We start from the raw sequence: 19,347 nt of genomic DNA, 5'->3' as shown, positions 1-19,347 counted from the left end.
GTTGCTAGCCGCGGCTAACAGCGATAACAGCAGTGTGTCTCTGTCTGCAGAGCCTATAATCTGCCCAGCGGTTTGATCACTGACTGCAGGTACACACTGACCTTTGACCTTAAACCCCCCAACTCACCTTTGACCTTAAACCCCCCCTCACCTGGTGATCCCTGGTTTAACCCCCGCCTGACACACACACACACACACACACACACACACACCTGGTGGAAGTGTAACGTCGTTCCTCACAACTCCAACCAGCATGACCTGTCTGTCACCAGTTTCCTCTCTCTCTGTGTGTGTGTATGTGTGTTCTTCTATTTGACCTTTGACCTTTGACCCCCAGGTTCAGCGTGGGTCATGATGGGACAGAACCGGATCAGGAAGAGAACTTCTGGTCTCAGGCTTTAGAGGATCTGGAGACATGCGGACAGAGCGGCATCCTCCGAGAGCTGGAGGTGAGCTTAAAAATAAATAAATAAGGTCTATTTAATAAAAAAAATTATAATAATACAAGTTATAATTGAACAACATATTTATAATCATAATATAAATAATTATACATTTAAAAAGGAATAATAGTAATAATAGAAATAATAATAAAAAAATTAACTTTTGGTATTTTAACTCAATTTTGATGATTTTTTTGTACTTTTTAATTTGAAAATGTGTATGCACACTTTTGAAATCCTTAATTTAATCATAATAACATTTTTACTATTAAATAATTAGTAATGGGACCTTTATTTTGTCTAACCCTTATCTAAAGGATCTTCCACAGTTTTATATTACAGATTCTTCTCCCTCTGTCAGTCGTAAAAATAAAAATAATTGAATGCTGAAAAGACTCGTTTTTGGGGAGAAATTCTGCCATAAAAGTTGAGTTTTTTAAACTTAAAATAGAAATGACTGGTTCTCTTCCAGGAGTCTGGAGAGGAGACGCAGCTCCTCGCTCTGGTACCTCCTTCCTCTCCGAATACTAACTCCTCTCTGTCGTTAGCGTTTCAAACATCGGACATGTTAGCTGTTTCTGAATGTAGCTCTAACCGCACCCCGGCTACAGCTAAACACACCATGGTGATGTCATGTGACATCTCTAGTGACATCACTCTGCTTCAAACCAATCACGTGGCAGCGTCATGTTGCACCGGGCATGGCAGAGTTTGAGCAAGGCATGCTGGGAGAGTTTTTGCAAGGCCTGATGGGTAGTTTTGTTGTCATGAAGCGGATCTGTCCAGTCATGCATGCGTCTGATGAGTCCTTGATTCTGATTGGCTGAGGAGTAATGAGGGATGTATGAAGACTCGGGTTAAAAGCAAAGCAGGTAAAACATTTAGTAGAGACTAGAACAATCGTGCCGCGGTAATAGAGTGGTGCAGGAATTAGCCACTGTTAGCTTAGCGGTGGTGACGTGAAGTCATGTGACCATGCTGTAGTTCCTTTATAGCCCAACATTAGCCACCTTTAGATTAGCGGTGGTGACGTGAAGTCATTTGACCGTGCTGTAGTTCCTTTATAGCCCAACATTAGCCACCTTTAGATTAGCGGTGGTGACGTGAAGTCATGTGACCATGCTTTAGTTCCTTTATAGCCCAACATTAGCCACCTTTAGCTTAGCGGTGGTGACGTGAAGTCATGTGACCATGCTGTAGTTCCTTTATAGCCCAACATTAGCCACCTTTAGATTAGCGGTGGTGACGTGAAGTCATTTGACCGTGCTGTAGTTCCTTTATAGCCCAACATTAGCCACCTTTAGCATAGCGGTGGTGACGTGAAGTCATGTGACCGTGCTGTAGTTCCTTTATAGCCCAACATTAGCCTTCTTTAGCATAGCGGTGGTGACGTGAAGTCATGTGACCATGCTTTAGTTCCTTTATAGCCCAACATTAGCCACCTTTAGCTTAGCGGTGGTGACATGAAGTCATGTGACCGTGCTGTAGTTCCTTTATAGCCCAACATTAGCCACCTTTAGCTTAGCGGTGGTGACGTGAAGTCATGTTACCGTGCTGTAGTTCCTTTATAGCCCAACATTAGCCACCTTTAGCTTAGCGGTGGTGACGTGAAGTCATGTGACCGTGCTGTAGTTCCTTTATAGCCCAACATTAGCCGCCTTTAGCTTAGCGGTGGTGACGTGAAGTCATGTGACCGTGCTGTAGTTCCTTTATAGCCCAACATTAGCCTCCTTTAGCTTAGCTGTGGTGACGTGAAGTCATGTGACCGTGCTGTAGTTCCTTTATAGCCCAACATTAGCCACCTTTAGCTTAGCGGTGGTGACGTGAAGTCATGTGACCGTGCTGTAGTTCCTTTATAGCCCAACATTAGCCGCCTTTAGCTTAGCGGTGGTGACGTGAAGTCATGTGACCGTGCTGTAGTTCCTTTATAGCCCAACATTAGCCTCCTTTAGCTTAGCTGTGGTGACGTGAAGTCATGTGACCGTGCTGTAGTTCCTTTATAGCCCAACATTAGCCGCCTTTAGCTTAGCGGTGGTGACGTGAAGTCATGTGACCGTGCTGTAGTTCCTTTATAGCCCAACATTAGCCTCCTTTAGCTTAGCGGTGGTGACGTGAAGTCATGTGACCGTGCTGTAGTTCCTTTATAGCCCAACATTAGCCACCTTTAGCTTAGCGGTGATGTTAATATGCCGAGATTATCCCACTAAACAAAACTGTAAAATCCCATTTGCTTTTTGTGGAGGGAGTTATTTTGATGCTAACTAAGAAAATAGGTAATCCCTGCACCACTCCATAAGAGTAGTTTCTTGATTCTCTAGTATATCGTTGTAAAGTACAATAGTTTGTGTTTGTTGTCCTGTACTTTAGGTCAGTACGTCCTTAAATTAATCTCAATATCAACCAAGAGTAGCTCCTACTGTATCTTTAGATCATGTCAGTAGATAGATCGTCTTTGTCCAAACCAGTACTGATCCAGTAGATCCTGTATTCAGAAACAATGGTATATCTTAGAAATAGAAACACCATTAAAGACCTGTTCTGTCCCGGCATCTTTGGACACAGTTCGGACTCTTTTCCTTCATGGATCCAACGGACTGTCTTCGAATGACTGTCTTGTGATTGTTATTGTTTATTGATTATTCCCAGGCTACCATCATGTCCGGTTCCACGCTCAGTCTGAACCACGACCCGACCCCTCTACGCAGCACTCTGGGACGCCAGGCCAGCTTCCAGGAGCGAAGCAACTCCAAGCCATCGGTAACCAGAACCGACCTCTGAACTCCCGCTAACTCTTACATTTACATCATATATTTAAAGTTCTTTTAGGTATTTATTTCTGTATCTTTTCTCAGGTAAACTCTCGGTCCAACACCTTGCCCTCTGACCCCACGCGCCGAGCCTTCGCCATGAGGAAGATGAGGCAGGAAGTCAACGAGATCCTAAACCAAAACCCTGTGGAGCTCCACAAGGTGACGATTGAACCTTTGAGCAAAGCAACTTATCTCTATAAACAAATATCAATATGTTTGTAAAGGAAGCATTCTGGTGTCCGTTTATTGTCCAAGTAGTCTTGACCAATTGGGTTTGGCATGGTATATTGTTCGTGTTTAGAGCGAAAGAGACAGACGCATCCTCCGAACTGGAATCTAAAACCCCTAGGCTACAGGTTGACCAAAATGGCGTTTTATTATTTAAAAAAATGTATTTACAGTTAAGAAAAGAACAATTTAGTTGTAGGTGTTTCTGTCTTTAAAAACGATTCTATTGTTGCCTACCAAGTTGCTAATCAGACTGTAAACCAGTGGTATGAACTAGAGTCAGACTCAATCACACATTTCATGAATTTAGATTTGAATTTACCAAAAATGACACCAACTTGCGACTTCACTTGGACTTGAGCCTTTTGACTTGAGAAACCAATCCCCAAACCCAAAGGTTAAAAGCATGTTATTTAAAAGTTTGTCACAATGTCATTCATTTCCTGAATACCCCAATGTTCAGGCCATTCATTCCCAGCAAGCCAAGCCTTTATTCCCAAGATCGACTTTGTTGGGTGTCCAATCCAGTTGCTCGAGAGAACCAAGGAGAACCATGATTACGTACATGTAATTCTTCTGATTCTTATATACTATAAGAAAAGAGCATTAAAATGACAAAACAACTAATTGTAGTTTGCAAAGAAAGAGTAGAGTATGACTTATTAAGGACTAGTAACTTAAAGTCCAACTTGTGACTCGTTAAACATTAACTTGGTCCCAACTCGACATTGACTGGTTTAGGAAGGCAGAAGTCCTCGCTCGGACACTCGTTATCCATTTGGTACACCAGAGAACCCTCAGCTGGGCTCTGGGATCACAAAGTGTCTGGACATCAATCTACTCGCCGTGAGAAACAGAGTTTGTGTTTTCTGTTTACAGCTGACTCTAGAAAAAGCCACAGATCTGGAAGATTTTGGGTTCAGTGTTTCTGACGGCATGTTGGACCGCGGCGTCTACGTGAACAACATCCGACCGGGAGGACCAGCAGAGGGCGGCGGCCTCCGAGCTTACGATCGGATACTACAGGTACAAAGACAATGCAAAAAGGATCTATAACACCCCTTCAATCTCAGGATCCATGTATTTATGATCCTCTCAAGAATGGAAGTAGTCAAAACAAAAAGAGAGAATTTGTTTGTTTTTTCTAAAAATTCTGTCTTTTTCTAAAAATCCTGACTTTTTCTAAAAATCCTGACTTTTCCTCAAAATCCTGACTTTTTCTCAAAAATCCTGAATTGTTTTCAAAAATCAGAATTTTTCTCAAAAATGTCATAATCCTGACTTTTTCTCAAAATCCTGACTTTTTCTCAAAATCCTGACTTTTTCTCAAAATCCTGACTTTTTCTCAAAAATCCTGACTTTTTCTCAAAATCCTGACTTTTTCTCAAAAATCCTGACTTTTTCTCAAAAATCCTGACTTTTTCTCAAAAATCCTGAATTGTTCTCATAATCCTGATTTTTTTCTCAAAATTCTGATTTTTTCTCAAAAATCCTGACTTTTTCTCAAAATTCTGACTTTTTCTCAAAAATCTGACTGTTTCCTGATGCTCTTCTCGGTAATCACACATCCTGTCATGTTCACAGCTACAGTTGGGATACCTTTGTTATCACGTTGCTCTCATGTTGGAAGAGGACATTCAGAACTTTCCCAACACCCCTTAACATGTGTGAGACGTTCTGAACCTTTCTATGTTTTCCAGATTAACCACGTTCGGACTCGGGACTTCGACTGCTGCCTCGTGGTTCCTCTGATCGCCGAGTCTCCGAACCATCTGGAGCTCGTCATCAGCCGAAACCCGACTTCCTCGTCCACCACGCTGTTGACCAATCACACTGACGGCATCTACAACAGCGGCCACTCCCCTCAGCCAATCGGCAGCGACCTCGGACCTTTGGAGCTCTCCATTGGCCAGTTGGAGGACGGCGGTCCAATCAAGTGGAGCCAACCGGGGGACATGTTGGTGGCGGAGCTTGGGATGGGTCAGGTCAATAATAATTCCGTATAGCAGACAAACAATGGATTAAATTAACCAGATTGGACTGGAGAGGTCAACCAAACAGCAAAATGACTGGTTTTTACCCGTCCAAACTGGTTTAGAGTACCCTATGGTGCTGCAAACACCCTCTGGATGACCTTTGAACTGTTGAGGCAGCCTGAAAGCACACTGATGGACCGGAGCAACTCCTCACCTTTTCACAAGAACCAGTTCTGCATACTGTTCTTTATTACTGGAGTCACTGGAGCCAGAACTATAACTACTGATCCTACTGGAACCACTATGAGAGAGCTAATGGTCTGACTGGTCCGACATTAATGGGTACTCGAGTCATGGATACTGATTCTTCTAAAGCCAATAGTTTTACTGGTTTTAGATTAATGGTTACTGGTCCAACTGAAGCCAGAGCCACAGCCAATTAATGGTCCTACTGGCCAAGACACATCGGCTCTGGTCTTATGGTGAGTTCACACCAAATGCAGAGCTGATGAACTTTGGGTAAACTGGCAAAAAATGGGAAGGCAATTGGTTTGAACTCGGCATAAGTGGGAACAAAACCAATCTGAAGCCAAATTGATTGGTCTTTTTGGTCTAGAAGACTCAGGTTCTGGTCTGAGTGGTGAAAGCATCACGAGTACTGGTACAACTGGTCCAAGACATGGTTTTTATAGTCAAAGAATCATGTGTACCACCAAGCAAGATCCATGACTACTGTGTTTACAAGTCAAGAACTGGGTCTTCTGGGCCATCTGGTCTTACTAGAATCAGAACCATGGCTCTAATGGTTGTACTGGCCAAGGACCACAGCAGCACAAAGACTGATGGGAACCAGAACCTGCTGATGGACACACGGGTTGCCATGTAGACGAGAGACGCTCCGATCTAGAGCCATGTCATTGGGATAATCCAAACCATACTGATTACTGACTGGTTTCTGGTCTTAAAGGTTCATTTATGTCAACGTTATAGATATACATATCTATATTTGGCTCAGTGTGTTGGGTTTAGGTGCACAATTAAAACTAGTGATGGTTAAATACAAGTCTGAAAATGGTCAAATGCAAGTATAATATTGAAAATGTTGGTTTAAAGATAAGGACTAAGGACTTGGATGGTGTTAGGTGGGTTTAGGTGTAGTTCAGTTTGTTCTAATAGGAAAAAAAACCTCTAAAAATACCCATTAGCTTTTAGCATGCCACACCGATATAGCACCATTCAGTCCTTAAGTAATATTGACAAAAAAGTCCCTACATTCCTTAGGTTTTCAAAAAAAGGTAAACATGAAAATATGAAAGGACTGAAGCTGCCATCATAATAATGTCTTAATTATTAAATAAATTAAATTATAAAGGAACGGGGAAATAAGTAAATGTATTATGTCGTCCAATTATTTATTGCAACGGCAGCTTTAGTACCTCATGGACCTTGATACGATATTGATTTTGGCCAAATTAAGACTCAATCATGTTTTTTGCCTTAATTATGGACGTATTTAAAAAAGCCCTAGTGGTCAAACAGATAATGATAGCACACTTCAATGTTTTTTATTATTATTATTCTATTTCAAGACTAGAATCCAGTCAGTAATGATCAGGTGTTTTATATCGGGGCGGCCCTGATGAAATGTACAGAAAGACACTTAAGATTTTAGTTCTGTGCCATGAGCTGCAGACAGTAATAATAATAATCCTGAATAATGACACTGAGCAGATTAATAAGAAACCTTTTCTACTGTTTACACCTGTTGGACTGGCCACACTGTGTGTATGTATGTGTGTGTGTGTGTTTGTATGTCATACGTGTGTGTGTGTGTGTGTGTGTGTGTGTTAAACACAAGGCCAGTTAAGCCCAGCCCTCCCTCTTCTTCCCTCGACCAATAGGCATCCGGGACGACAGACAGATTCTGAGGGATTCAGCTGATTGGCTGGAACCAATCAGAAAAACCTCGCTGTCTGTCTGTGATTGGTTCTACACACAAGTGGACCAATCAGCTACCAGGAAGAAGCCAAGCATGCCCCCTCCCTGACTCCCCCCACCCTCTCCCCAGTAACAGTGATCTATTATGCTAATTGATCGGTGTGTTTTTTGATTGACTGTTGTCAGTTTTCTCTGTTTGTTTGTTTCCTTGGCGACTGAACCTGAAAAGATGTAAAATAGATTTAAAATATGGGTTCAGTCGCCGTTGCTGTTCACATCGAGACCATCCAAACCCCCGAAAAACCTTCACCTCATATCCACGAAAACAACGACGTTACACAAGAAAAAATATCCTGAAGAAACAGGAAATATGTGACGGTAAATACCTGTGTGTGTGTGTGTGTGTGTGTGTGTGTGTGTGTGTGTGTGTGTGTGTGTGTGTGTGTGTGTGTGTGTGTGTGTGTGTGTGTGTGTGTGTGTGTGTGTGTGTGTGTGTGTGTGTGTGTGTGTGTGTGTGTTTATTTTCGAATGATGTCAACATCTTCCTGCTCTCACCTCTTTCCTAACTATAGAAAACTGGCCAATCAGAACCCTCCCTCAGCACCAACCGCCAATAGAAACCCTCGCCGAGCTTCAACAACCAATCACACTCTGGAGGCTTAAAGCTGCCATTTTAATTAAATATATGACTAAATAAATAGATAGATAAATTAAATATAAAGGGCAATACAAAATGTAAATAAGTATATAAATAAAAAAATATATGAATAATTATATATGAAAAGTATAATTAGAAAATAAGTAATTTGTCTAAAAGATAAATACATGATACTTGTTTTTCTGTGCATATATATTTAATTTCAAATGCACATTTATTTGATTATAAGGCTTTTATTTCCACCTTTCTTCCTTTATTATTAAATTGGTCAGTTCTCCAAAGTCCTGTGTGACAAAACGGAGAGCTGTGATTGGCTGTTTGTCTCCATCCCAAACTTTGCCAACTTTTGAATCGGATGCACAGCGTATCGTTAGCATGTGGCTAACACCGAGCAGAGCGCTACCATTAGCCTAACACGTGGCTGCTAAAGGGTTAGCACACACAGCACACTAGCATTGCAATCAAATAAATACATATGGTTAGCACAAAGCTAACTTTAAAGGGCTAACGCCATCTAGCCATCATACCTAAATGTTAGCTCATGGCTAATAAACCCAGTGTATGTTCAGCCACTCATAGCAAAAGTCTAATACAGGGCTAACATCTGAGTAGCATAATTAGGTGTAAGAATTTGGCTAATATTTGTTAAGCATGCAGCTAAAGCAGGGTAATCATCAGCCTAACATTGCTAGGTCGCTAAGGCTATCAACTGGATAACGCACCTACTTAGTGCACATAAAACAAGGCTAACACACATAAACATAGCTAATAAAAGGTTAGCACAGAGCTAATATGCCTAGTATGTAGCTAGCACAGGAGACAAGACTTAGCTACGGCATAGAAAACAACTCTTATTGTTAGCTAACACTTAGATCACATAGCTAGATGTTAGCACCCAGAACAAGGCTAACACAGGACTAATTGGTTTAGCTAACAGCTAACACAGGGCTACAGCTATTAGCTAGCACAGGGCTAACACAGCTAGGTTTTAGTTAGCATATTGTTAGCATTGACAATTGTATGGTTTACACTACACAAAACTCCTGTTGGTATTCAGCCTTTCCAGGTGATTAGCACGGTTAGCATTTTAGTATGGAAGACTACATCTGAATTTAAAAAACTGAAATAAATGTAAAGAGATAATTATATAATAATAATGGTAATTATTTTATACATGAAGCTACAGAGCTGAGGGGCTTCTGGAGGGTTTGATGAGTGAGATGTAAAGCCATAAACACTGTGTTTGTGCGCATGTATAAACTGTGTGAAAGTGTGTGTGTATATTACATTGCAGGGATTTGCACTCTAGTGATTCACCTCAGCAAGACATCCACCCACACACATACAGGCACACACACATGCATTGCACTGCCATTTAAAACTTGTGGGTCAGATTAGTTTCCATGTAGCTTCACCAACCTACCGAACTGTATTTTTCTTTAAAGGAACAGGGATGTTGTAAAGTATTTTTGTACAAATTTAATACTTTGGTAGCATGACGTTCCTGGTGTTTGTCCCGTCGGGCTCCACTGCTCTCTCCACCCCCCTTTGTATGGACGACTACTGAGCAACAATAAAGATGAAGACCTGCTGGGACCCCGACTCCATGTTTCTTTATTTTAAATTAACAACGTTCAGTTTATTTATGTTGTCCTTTTATTGGGAAATGCACCGTAATGCCATGCGCACAACAACACGGTATCTTAATGAGAGTAAAAAGGGGAGTATTGCTGAACGACAAAACTATTTGTTCAGATTTAAATAATCATTTTTCTGAAAAAATGATTATCTCAGAATGAATCTTTTCAGACTTGTTCTAAATCTCAGTTTTCTGAAGGATCTTCTTTCTCTGAGAGAAAATGTGTCTTTCTTTCTTTCTTTAATCGTTTATTTGGCAGGGACAGTAATGAACACTTAAAACATTAAAATGTATCAAGCGTAACAGTGCCAGATTTAGCTTTGAGCTCATTTCCATCCACAGTCCCTCACATTTAAAAACATTTAAGAAGATTACATTTTACAAACATAGCAAATACATGATATACAAAAAGAGCAAGAGCAGCATACACAAGTATTTATGACATGGTAATACAATATAGCAGCAACGACATATAAAGTGCAAGGGAAGATACCCCTGTGTTAAAGTGCATTTAGCGGTGATCGCATGTCTGTTTGTTTCTCAACCATTCTTTGAGTTGACCTTTGAAGCTATTGAGAGTGGGGCAATCCCGTGTCTCATTTGGGAGGCTGTTCCACAATGAGCTGCCTTTTTTGAGAGGACATTTTGTCCAAAAGTTGTCCGTCTGCGGTGGACTTCACAGTCTCCTCTGGTTTCTGACCTAGTGCAGCGTCCAGTGTGTTTTTTGTGGATTAAAGCTCCCATGTCATGCTTTTCTGGTTATCACCCGTCCCCTTGTGTTATGTAGGTTGTTCTGCATGTAAACGGTCTGCAGAGTCATAAACCCTCAAAGTACACCCTGTAGCGAGTAAAACTCTAACACAGAAAATACCTGTCTGTGCTGCCCCAGAACGCCTCGTTGGACATTTATCTTTTTCCATTTTTTTCGTCCTGGGTATAGTGACGTAACGATACCCAAATGGACCCATTGGACCCAAATGGACCAATCCGTGGAGCTCCTCACACACACACACACACTCGCCGTATTTGGGGGTGCGGGGGGGGGGGGGTTGTCATTACTGGTGTCATTTTCTGGTTGCTAACAAACGCCATTGTAACACATAATCACTGATGTTCCGCTGTACCGGTGGTGGACTTGGTAGACTCATCAGAGCACAGTGAGCTCCAGCAAGCCGTTTAGGACAGAGAGTGAATACACATAATATACAGAGATGCTGTATGAGAAACTAATGAGATTTTGGAAAATTGCACAATATAAATCTATTCTAGTAGACCTCATCAATGGAATTATGATCAGTAGAAATGGCCATGACATTGACCTTTAAGTCGGAACCCATTTATTTATTTTGGTCACATCTGAAAACATGTTACTCATGTGGCTCGAATCCTCTTCTTTACCTATGTATTGCCTTTACCAATACAGTGTGTATGTGTTTCCTGTAAGTCCTTTCAGAGTGTGGAAACATTTATCGAAGTTTTGTTAAAAAAAATCCATATTTGTTTCTAGAAAAAAATAAGAAATATTTCAAATAATTATTTTTTATTTTGTGTAAATCTCACAATTCTGACTTTTCTCCGAATTTTGAAAACATACCGTTTTATTCTGAATGTATATAATATCTATTTTGGGTCTTTTCAAAGTGTAGAAGTGTTAACCGGAAGTGACGTTCCCCGTTTGTCGCTCCGCTCTCCTCTCTGCTCGTTGACTCTGCGCTGGATTAACTCGGTCTGTTCTCCGTTAGCTCCCGTTAGCTTCTGTTTTTCTCCGTTACGTTCCTGCTACGTTTCACCGTTAACCGGTGTAAATACAAACCGACCACCTCTCTGCTGCTGAATAAATAACCCGGAGAGCAGGAACATGTCCACGGCCCTGGAGAGCTACATCAACCGTATCCTGATGCTAACATGCTGCCGTCTGAATGAATGAGAGCATGCTAGTTAGCTTAGCATCCATGCTAGGAGTTCTCTTGTTTATGAACCAGAATCAGAGTTCCTTTATTTACGTTGTTTCAGCAAAGTTTAGAGACGAAGAAAAGTTAGTTATCATTTAAAACAGAAGTACATTCAGGTAGAGAAAGTGACGTAGTGTCTCTGTTTATCAGAGAAGAGATGCTGTGTAAAGTTAGTCATGTATTAGGGTTCATTTTCTTTAATTTAATAATGTTAATTTCAGTGTTTTACCTGAGTTTGTAAAACAATAAGTTCACATTTGTATGTTTTTTCGGGTCTTCCTGCAATAAATGGTTATGTTCATTTAGAAATATGACATTTTACACAATGTTAGCCCTGTATCTGTGTACATGTACATGGGCAACTAGAGCAGATGTATAAATAAACAGCACCGTAAAGCCTTAGCACAAACACTAGTCATTTGGTTAATCGATTGTTCTTTACATCGATTTCAAAATAAGAAAAAATCCTGTATTTTGTGCAGAAAATGTTTCTTTAACTCTGAGATCAGGAACTGTGGCCATCGTGACGTCAGACGGCAGGATGATCGTGGTGAGTTCAAACACACAAACACACCTGAGGTTCAGGTACATTACTGCAGTAAGAGTACTTATACCACACTGTGATACAACTCCACAACAAGTACAAGTCCTGCATTCAATACCGTAGTTAAGTAAATATATTGAATGTGCAGTATAATGTTCTCTGTCAGTCAGGGTTCTTACGGTCATTAAAAACCTGGAAAAGCAAAATGCTAATTCCAGGCCCTGGAAAAGTCATGGAAATGTAACTAAAGTTGCATCAAATATAATTTATATTTTAGCTAATCGCCAAAATAGTGATACTATAATGATAATAAATACTGTATCGTATAGTAATGAAACGTAAAGTGGCATTTAACTGTCGAGGTATTTTGCTGGTGAGAGATTTGAGTTGCTTTAGACTGTAGGAGCTAGTAAGCCTACTTGATTTGTTAGATAGGCACAACATGTTTCATGTGCAGACCTTATTTTCCTGTTCCATGTTCAAATAAACCATTTTCAGTGGTACCTGAGAAAGAGTCAGTGTTTTGGTCATGGAAAATTAGGTAAAGGTCCTGGAGAAGTCATGGAAAATTAGGTAAGTTAAGTTAAAGCCTTTTATTGTCATTATACACAGAGTATAACGAGATTCAGAGTGCAACTCTGTCCCGGTGTGCAAAAAATACAAACAAATACATAACATTAAAAAACACGGCAATAGGACAGACAACATAGAATCATACGGGGAATAAATAGTTAAAATATTGATATAAAAATAGTATATAAAGTGCATTAAAAGTGTGTATGTGTGAGAATGGTTACAGTTATTGCATTATGTGTGGTGGTTGAGCAGCCTGACGGCCCAGGGGTAGAAACTGTAAGGTCCTGGAGAAGTCATGGAAAATTAGGTAAAGGTCCTGGAGAAGTCATGGAAAATCATTGGTGAAAAAGTGCATGAACATTTTCACAGATTGCTTTCCACACATTTTAGATATCTTCTTAAACATTTCTTGGAGCATTTTAATAAATGCTTCGGACAATCTCAAAATGTTTTAGGGAAAAGTAAAAAAATATTTTTACAATTGTTTTCAGGCAATTGTACAAATATTAATTGTACATATTTTTTTTGTATCTGATATTTTTTTGGGGGAAAAGGAGCTTTTATCAGATATTTGTTTGCATTCATTGTAAATCATTATTTAACCATTTTCACATCATTGTTTTATTTAAATGTTCAAATGTTTCAGTAAAACCTTTCCAGCTTTTTCATTATGATCACATGCATCGCTGAATGTCCTCGGTCTGTTCCTGCCTGTGTTATGCCCATTCATAACGTTGTTGATTGATGTGTTAATGTGTGTGTGCTTATGTGTTATTTTGTGTGTGTGTTAATGTGTGTGTGCTCATGTTTTATTTTGTGTGTGTGTGCTCATTAGGGATGCTCCGATCGATATCGGCCGATACTCACTCTCTACCGATCGATCGGTGCTCTCTAAACATGCCGATCGCGAGAGCCGATCGCATGACGTAAAATACATGACACTCTTCTCTGTGCGCGGCAAAACAAGCTCGCCAACATGGCTTCACCGCTCTGGCAGTATTTTAAGGTGTCCGAAAAAGACAGTAAAATAGCGGAATGCAACGTGAAGCAGAAATCCTGCAGCTCCGCCCGCCGGACCGGTGAGCGGAGCGAAACACACACACAGGGAGAACCAGACCGCAGTTCAGTTCCTCATATTCCAAACGAGAAATTACGGTAACAAATCACCCGGTTCTTTACGACCAGAACTATTAACGGGATACAACCCGGAGGAACCAGGCATGGAGGGAGGTGGAAGAGACAGTGGGGGAAACTGTTAAGTTTTCGCCTGTTTGGGGAGTTTATATATATATATATATATTATATATTATATATATTGCTCGCATAAAAACCCCGGGGTTTTTTGCTTTGTATGTCGGGGGCGGGAGATTCATGTGATTGGTTGTTGGTCGCGTTGCTCGCAAAACATCCCCAAGCTTTCAGACACGCCCAGCTCCAAGATTTTCAAGATTTGTTCAAAGCTGCTGTGTGGACGTCCCGTAAGAGTTAGACCTAACACACTTAGCTATTTGATACCTCTGGAACAAGCTAAACTAGTTATTATAAATATATGTATTCTTCATTGTCGGGTCACTCATTACTGGATCAGTGAGCTGAGATACTGACAGGCTGTCAGGAGAGAGAGGGAGGGAGAGAGGAAAAGAGAGCGCTTCCGCTCATCTCTCCCGTGTTATTCTCCAAAGTGAATGTAAACTTGAATAAAGTACATCATTTGAATGTAATAATTAAGTTGGTTGTTGTTTGTGGAAGCTCCAGAGAATGAGCATTAACTGAGTTTTAAACATCACTTTCAATGGAAGATTTAAAGTGATGTTTAAATCTTCCATTTAGGCCCCGCCCACTCGATCGGATCGGCGATCGGTATCGGCCGATACTGATTCCGGCGATCGGCCCCGAAATTGGCGATCGGAGCATCCCTGGTGCTCATGTGTTATTTTGTGTGTGTGAGCTTATGTGTTATTTTGTGTGTTAATGTTTGTGTGTGTGTACTTATGTGTTAATGTGTGTGTGCTTGTGTTATTTTGTGTGTGTGTTCAGGGCACTCTGAAGGGCTTCGATCAGACCATCAACCTGATTCTGGACGAGAGCCACGAGCGAGTGTTCAGCTCGAGTCAGGGCGTGGAGCAGGTGGTGCTGGGCCTCTACATCGTGAGGGGGGACAACGTGTGAGTCTCCTTTCATACACACTTTAATATGAATCCATCGTATCTGCTTTACTCCATCTCCAAAGGGCCAGATTCAAGATTCAAAGGTTTTACTGTCATATGCACAAAGCTACAGTGTAGAAATGGCGTTTATCTATCTGTCTGTCTGTCTGTGTGTCTGTCTGTCTGTCTGTCTGTCTGTCTGTCTGTCTGTCTGTCTGTCTGTCTGTCTGTCTGTCTGTCTGTCTGTCTGTCTGTCTGTCTGTCTGTCTGTCTGTCTGTCTGTCTGTCTGTCTGTCTGTCTGTCTGTCTGTCTGTCTGTCTGTCTGTCTGTCTGTCTGTCTGTCTGTGTGTCTGTCTGTCTGTCTGTCTGTCTGTCTGTCTGTCTGTCTGTCTGTCTGTCTGTCTGTCTGTCTGTCTGTCTGTCTGTCTGTCTGTCTGTCTGTCTGTCTGTCTGTCTGTCTGTCTGTCTGTCTGTCTGTCTGTCTGTCTGTCTGTCTGTCTGTCTGTCTGTCTGTCTGTCTGTCTGTCTGTCTGTCTGTCTGTCTGTCTGTCTGTCTTGTCTGTCTGTCTGTCTGTCTGACTGTCTGTCTGTCTGTCTGTCTGTCTGTCTGTCTTTCTGTGAGAAGTTCACTATAGTAGCTTCACGGCTCGAGATAAACGACATCCTGGGGAGAATAGAAAGTGTGTTTGAGACGCAGTAAATCTTTATTGAAGCGTAAAGGGAAAACAACCACGGTTAAAAAAAAATGAAGAAGCAGCTTTAAAAAAGTTAGATTTCTGACCAAAAACCCGCTGTCAGCGAATACATCTCATATATCGACCAATCAACATCATATTATATGTATATTTGTACTCCTATATGAACTATATATGCAATCTAATGTATTAATACCCCAAAATATTCTTTACATTTATTTTGGCTTTAATTAATTTCCTTATTTATTTATTTAAAATAAAGATAGGGACCTATCGTGCAAAATGCACTTGTTGATGTCTTCTCTACATCAATGTGTCCCCGGTGTGTCCCCGGTGTGTCGGGGAACTCACGCAGCGTCAGGAAATAAAACCCTCTCTCTTTTCCTCCGTACCCAAATCTCTAAAAACGGGGAACAACGGAGCTGATCCAGATTTGCGTCCGATATGACGTAATATCTGAAATGTGGACCCACGGCCCAATCAGAAACGTTGCTATCAGAAACAATGCCCGACTGTTTTGGACGTAATATGGTCGGTGTTTACATTAGCATCGCTAACACTCAGAGCTAACCTGTACTGGAGAGCATGTGTGTGAAGAAGCAGGAAGTAAAAAGGAACTCACCTTGTGGTATAACCGGCAAGAGAGAAAGCCTTTGAGCTCCAGACTGTTTCATCACGGCAGCATTTAGTTTAGACAGTAGCTGCCGGGTCCCGCATGAGCTCAGACCCCTCCTCTTTAAAGCTTTATACCCAAACAGCACTTTAGAAACAGGAAGTGGAATAGAGGGACATGAGGCATGGCTAGAATGATCTGTTTGGTGTTTGGAGCAAAACACTTCAAAGACATGTTTTTATATATTTGTATTTATCTGAGACCTGTGCTGTTGCCTAAACACTAGGGATGTGCATCTCCATCACTGAGGCCGATGCGATGCGCATCTCGATACGTTGCCACGATACGATACATTAACGATACATTTGAAACACCAGGCGATGCGATACGATACGATTCACCCCTGTTGCGATACAGTGCGATACGATGCGATTCAACACGATGCAAAAATAATGATACTTCAATTTGGAACGACAGAGGATTTTTGTTTTATTCCTTATATACAGCAAATCATACATTAACAAAAAAGTGCTTTACATATTTGGTACTGCACATCCCATCATGCCGTTTATTTTTTTACCTTTAAAAGCTCTCCAGAGTAGGCTACAGTACAATTGTATAACACCTCACAGTTAAACAATGTAAGGATGCATTGCTCATGATTAACAATGTGCAAATAACAGCTACCATTGTGCAATGCCCATACAGCTGCCAGCCTGATGTGCTTAACACTCATCCATAGGCTAACTCACCAGTGAGCAGAAAGCATTGGGTTCTATATGAACAATAAATAATACAAATAACCTTTCACAAACAGGTATTTCATAACTGCTTACAGTAAGGAAGACATTTAAATTATTATTGGCCGTCACAGGCTGCTGTAAACTAAACACCACTCTCTCTGACAGAACACCTCACTGAGTGATTTAACTCATATGTCTAACTTTCAGGTTTCTCTTTTCAGCCGCAGACCCCATGTCGCCTCTTTATGTGCGTCGCTAAGTTCCTCGTACTACTTGTGTACTTTAAATCGGCTCGGCATCGTTAACAATTTGCGAGCGATTTTTCAAGTTGACCGTCTGTAGTATATAGTGCCGCGCACATATACCATCAGGACGTTACTGATGGGGTGCGGCTGCGGAGTGATACTGTGTGTATGCAAGCCCGCATCTAGGACGGATCTATGTATCATGGCTGTAGACCTGTTAAGTAATAAAGATACCTCATACAAAGGTCTACGGATACCTTATTACTCTCCATGACCTGCGGTCAACTATATAGCATAAAGGACTATTACACCGTCTTTCTTGAACAATCCGAAGTGTTGCCAAACGTTTGATTTGTAGGTATTTTTCGGTGCGCTGTGTTTCTCTTTCTCCTCGACTTCCGTGTGTGTTGATAGCTGAGACTCTCGGCCTCCGTAGTGGCGAAGATATCAAAGATCGTATCTGCTGAGCGTTGACAAGATGAGGGGATTTTATATGAATGAATCGGTTTTTTACCGATGCAAAGACGCTACGCAATCGATGCATCGCGAGTTCAACCCGGTTCAACCCAAACTGTAGCCGATGTGCACTCTTTCAACCGGTGCACTCGCATCTTGAACGTTTATGCCGGTGCACCGATGCGAATCGGTGAATCTTAACATCTCTACTAAACACAGCAGGATAGGTGACCTTTAAAATAAAACATTTTCTATTTATGTTTATTTATTTATTTTCCTTCATTTATTTATTTATTATAATGGCAGCTTTATTCTGTAGTTTCTATATTTAATGTATAATAATAATAAAGTGTGTTTGTGCTGCAGGGCGGTGATCGGGGAAATCGACGAGGACACGGACTCTTCGCTGGATTTAGGAAACATCCGAGCAGAGCCACTCAACTCTGTCGCCCACTGACACACACACACATACACACACACACACACACACACACACACACACACACACACACACACACACACCTCTGGCAGGTTTACTGAGGTTTAAATGATGATCATTAAATCTAAATGGTTCGTCAGTGATTCCTGCAGAGACGTTTCTGTTTGTGTTTTTTATAAGGAGTTCTCGGCGTTGTTAGATTTCACTTTTTTATGCTTCGAGTGAGTGTTTGTCAGATTGTTCGATAAAGTTTCATTTCCAAAAAAAACCCATCTCTTTCTTTGTGTTTTCCACCAGCTGAAGAAGTATATATATATTTATAAGTAAAAGTATTAATACTCTTATTGATGTAATGCAGTGTTTCTCAAACGTTTTCATACCAAGGACACTCAACCAATAAAAAAACACTCGCGGACTAACTAACTCCACAAATATCAAAAAACACATCGTTTTTCTAGAACAGATTACAAATCGCCTGAAAATGGTACAAACAAGTGGCAACATGTGTGACGAAGGTGTGGCGCTGGGCTATGAAACTTAACCTCGCTCCATTGCGGAGATATTCCCGTAAGAGTGCGGAAAACATAAATGTTTTTATTTATTTCAAATGTGAAATGTTACCAATATACTCACGGACCACTAGGGGGCGCTCACGGACCACCAGTGGTCTGCGGACCACACTTTGAGAAGCACTGATTGTAATGTGTGAAGCCACAGATTTCATTTTTTAAATAGCTGTTAAAAATCCACAAGACATCAAATCAATTAAAGTCAACATGCGTTCATTATGATTGGTTTATTTCTGCCCCCTGCTGGTCAGGAAGCTGCATTACATCTCACCAGGTTAAAGGTTGTGAACGGGTGTGTCAATGCAGGTGCATATATATATATGGTTTTTATTTATAAGATGAAATTTACTTTATTAATCCCAATTTGGGAAATGTTATGTTCTAAATCAGGAAAGAGCAGGTTCAGCCCGTTGGTCATCCACACACCAGGTGCCGCACATACCTGACCACATCATGTGATCATTGAATGATATACAGCTGTGTTCAAACAAATAAGTAGAACACCAGGAATAATAAGCAACGGCTCAAAGCTGTGGATCAAAATGTAATAAGTCATCAATATTATTTACTAAATGTATTTGAAAAGGTGTAGAAATAACTCCTCTGATTAACCCCTGGAGCGAGCAGTGTGGAGATGTAACATTCATGAGAATAAAGGTTAGACAAAAGGACTTC

General features: G+C 40.9%; 2 protein-coding genes across 2 annotated transcripts in view; both read left to right on the top strand.

Moving 5' to 3' along the window:
* Positions 1 to 9,649, top strand: part of LOC117558979 (glutamate receptor-interacting protein 1-like) — a gene marked incomplete at its 5' end in the record, with an annotated part of 17,854 nt that extends 8,205 nt beyond the window's left edge. The window contains 6 exon segments of the mRNA XM_034235548.1: positions 51 to 89; positions 338 to 449; positions 3,090 to 3,200; positions 3,296 to 3,412; positions 4,361 to 4,507; positions 5,182 to 9,649. Coding sequence (XP_034091439.1) covers positions 51 to 89; positions 338 to 449; positions 3,090 to 3,200; positions 3,296 to 3,412; positions 4,361 to 4,507; positions 5,182 to 5,487 — 832 coding nt within the window.
* A 1,710-nt stretch (positions 9,650 to 11,359) lies between these two features.
* Positions 11,360 to 18,371, top strand: lsm8 (LSM8 homolog, U6 small nuclear RNA associated). The gene is made up of 4 exons (XM_034235554.1): positions 11,360 to 11,581; positions 12,154 to 12,194; positions 14,802 to 14,929; positions 18,031 to 18,371. The coding sequence occupies exons 1-4, from the start codon at positions 11,551 to 11,553 to the stop codon at positions 18,119 to 18,121; spliced, it is 291 nt and encodes a 96-aa protein (XP_034091445.1). The 5' UTR covers positions 11,360 to 11,550; the 3' UTR covers positions 18,122 to 18,371.
* Positions 18,372 to 19,347: the final 976 nt, after the last annotated feature.

This window comes from Gymnodraco acuticeps, unplaced genomic scaffold, assembly GCF_902827175.1.
Source record: "Gymnodraco acuticeps unplaced genomic scaffold, fGymAcu1.1, whole genome shotgun sequence".
In the NCBI taxonomy this organism is placed as follows: Eukaryota; Metazoa; Chordata; class Actinopteri; order Perciformes; family Bathydraconidae; genus Gymnodraco; species Gymnodraco acuticeps.
The sequence above is the reverse complement of the archived record's forward strand: the minus strand, read 5'-3'. Positions and strand labels throughout refer to the sequence as shown.

Excerpts from the sequence above, each read along its gene's own strand:
- lsm8 (XM_034235554.1), top strand. The coding sequence starts at position 11,551 with ATGTCCACGGCCCTGGAGAGCTACATCAACC. Across the intron at positions 12,195-14,801 it reads CAGACGGCAGGATGATCGTG|GGCACTCTGAAGGGCTTCGA; the intron begins GTGAGTTCAAAC and ends GTGTGTGTTCAG. Across the intron at positions 14,930-18,030 it reads ATCGTGAGGGGGGACAACGT|GGCGGTGATCGGGGAAATCG; the intron begins GTGAGTCTCCTT and ends TTTGTGCTGCAG.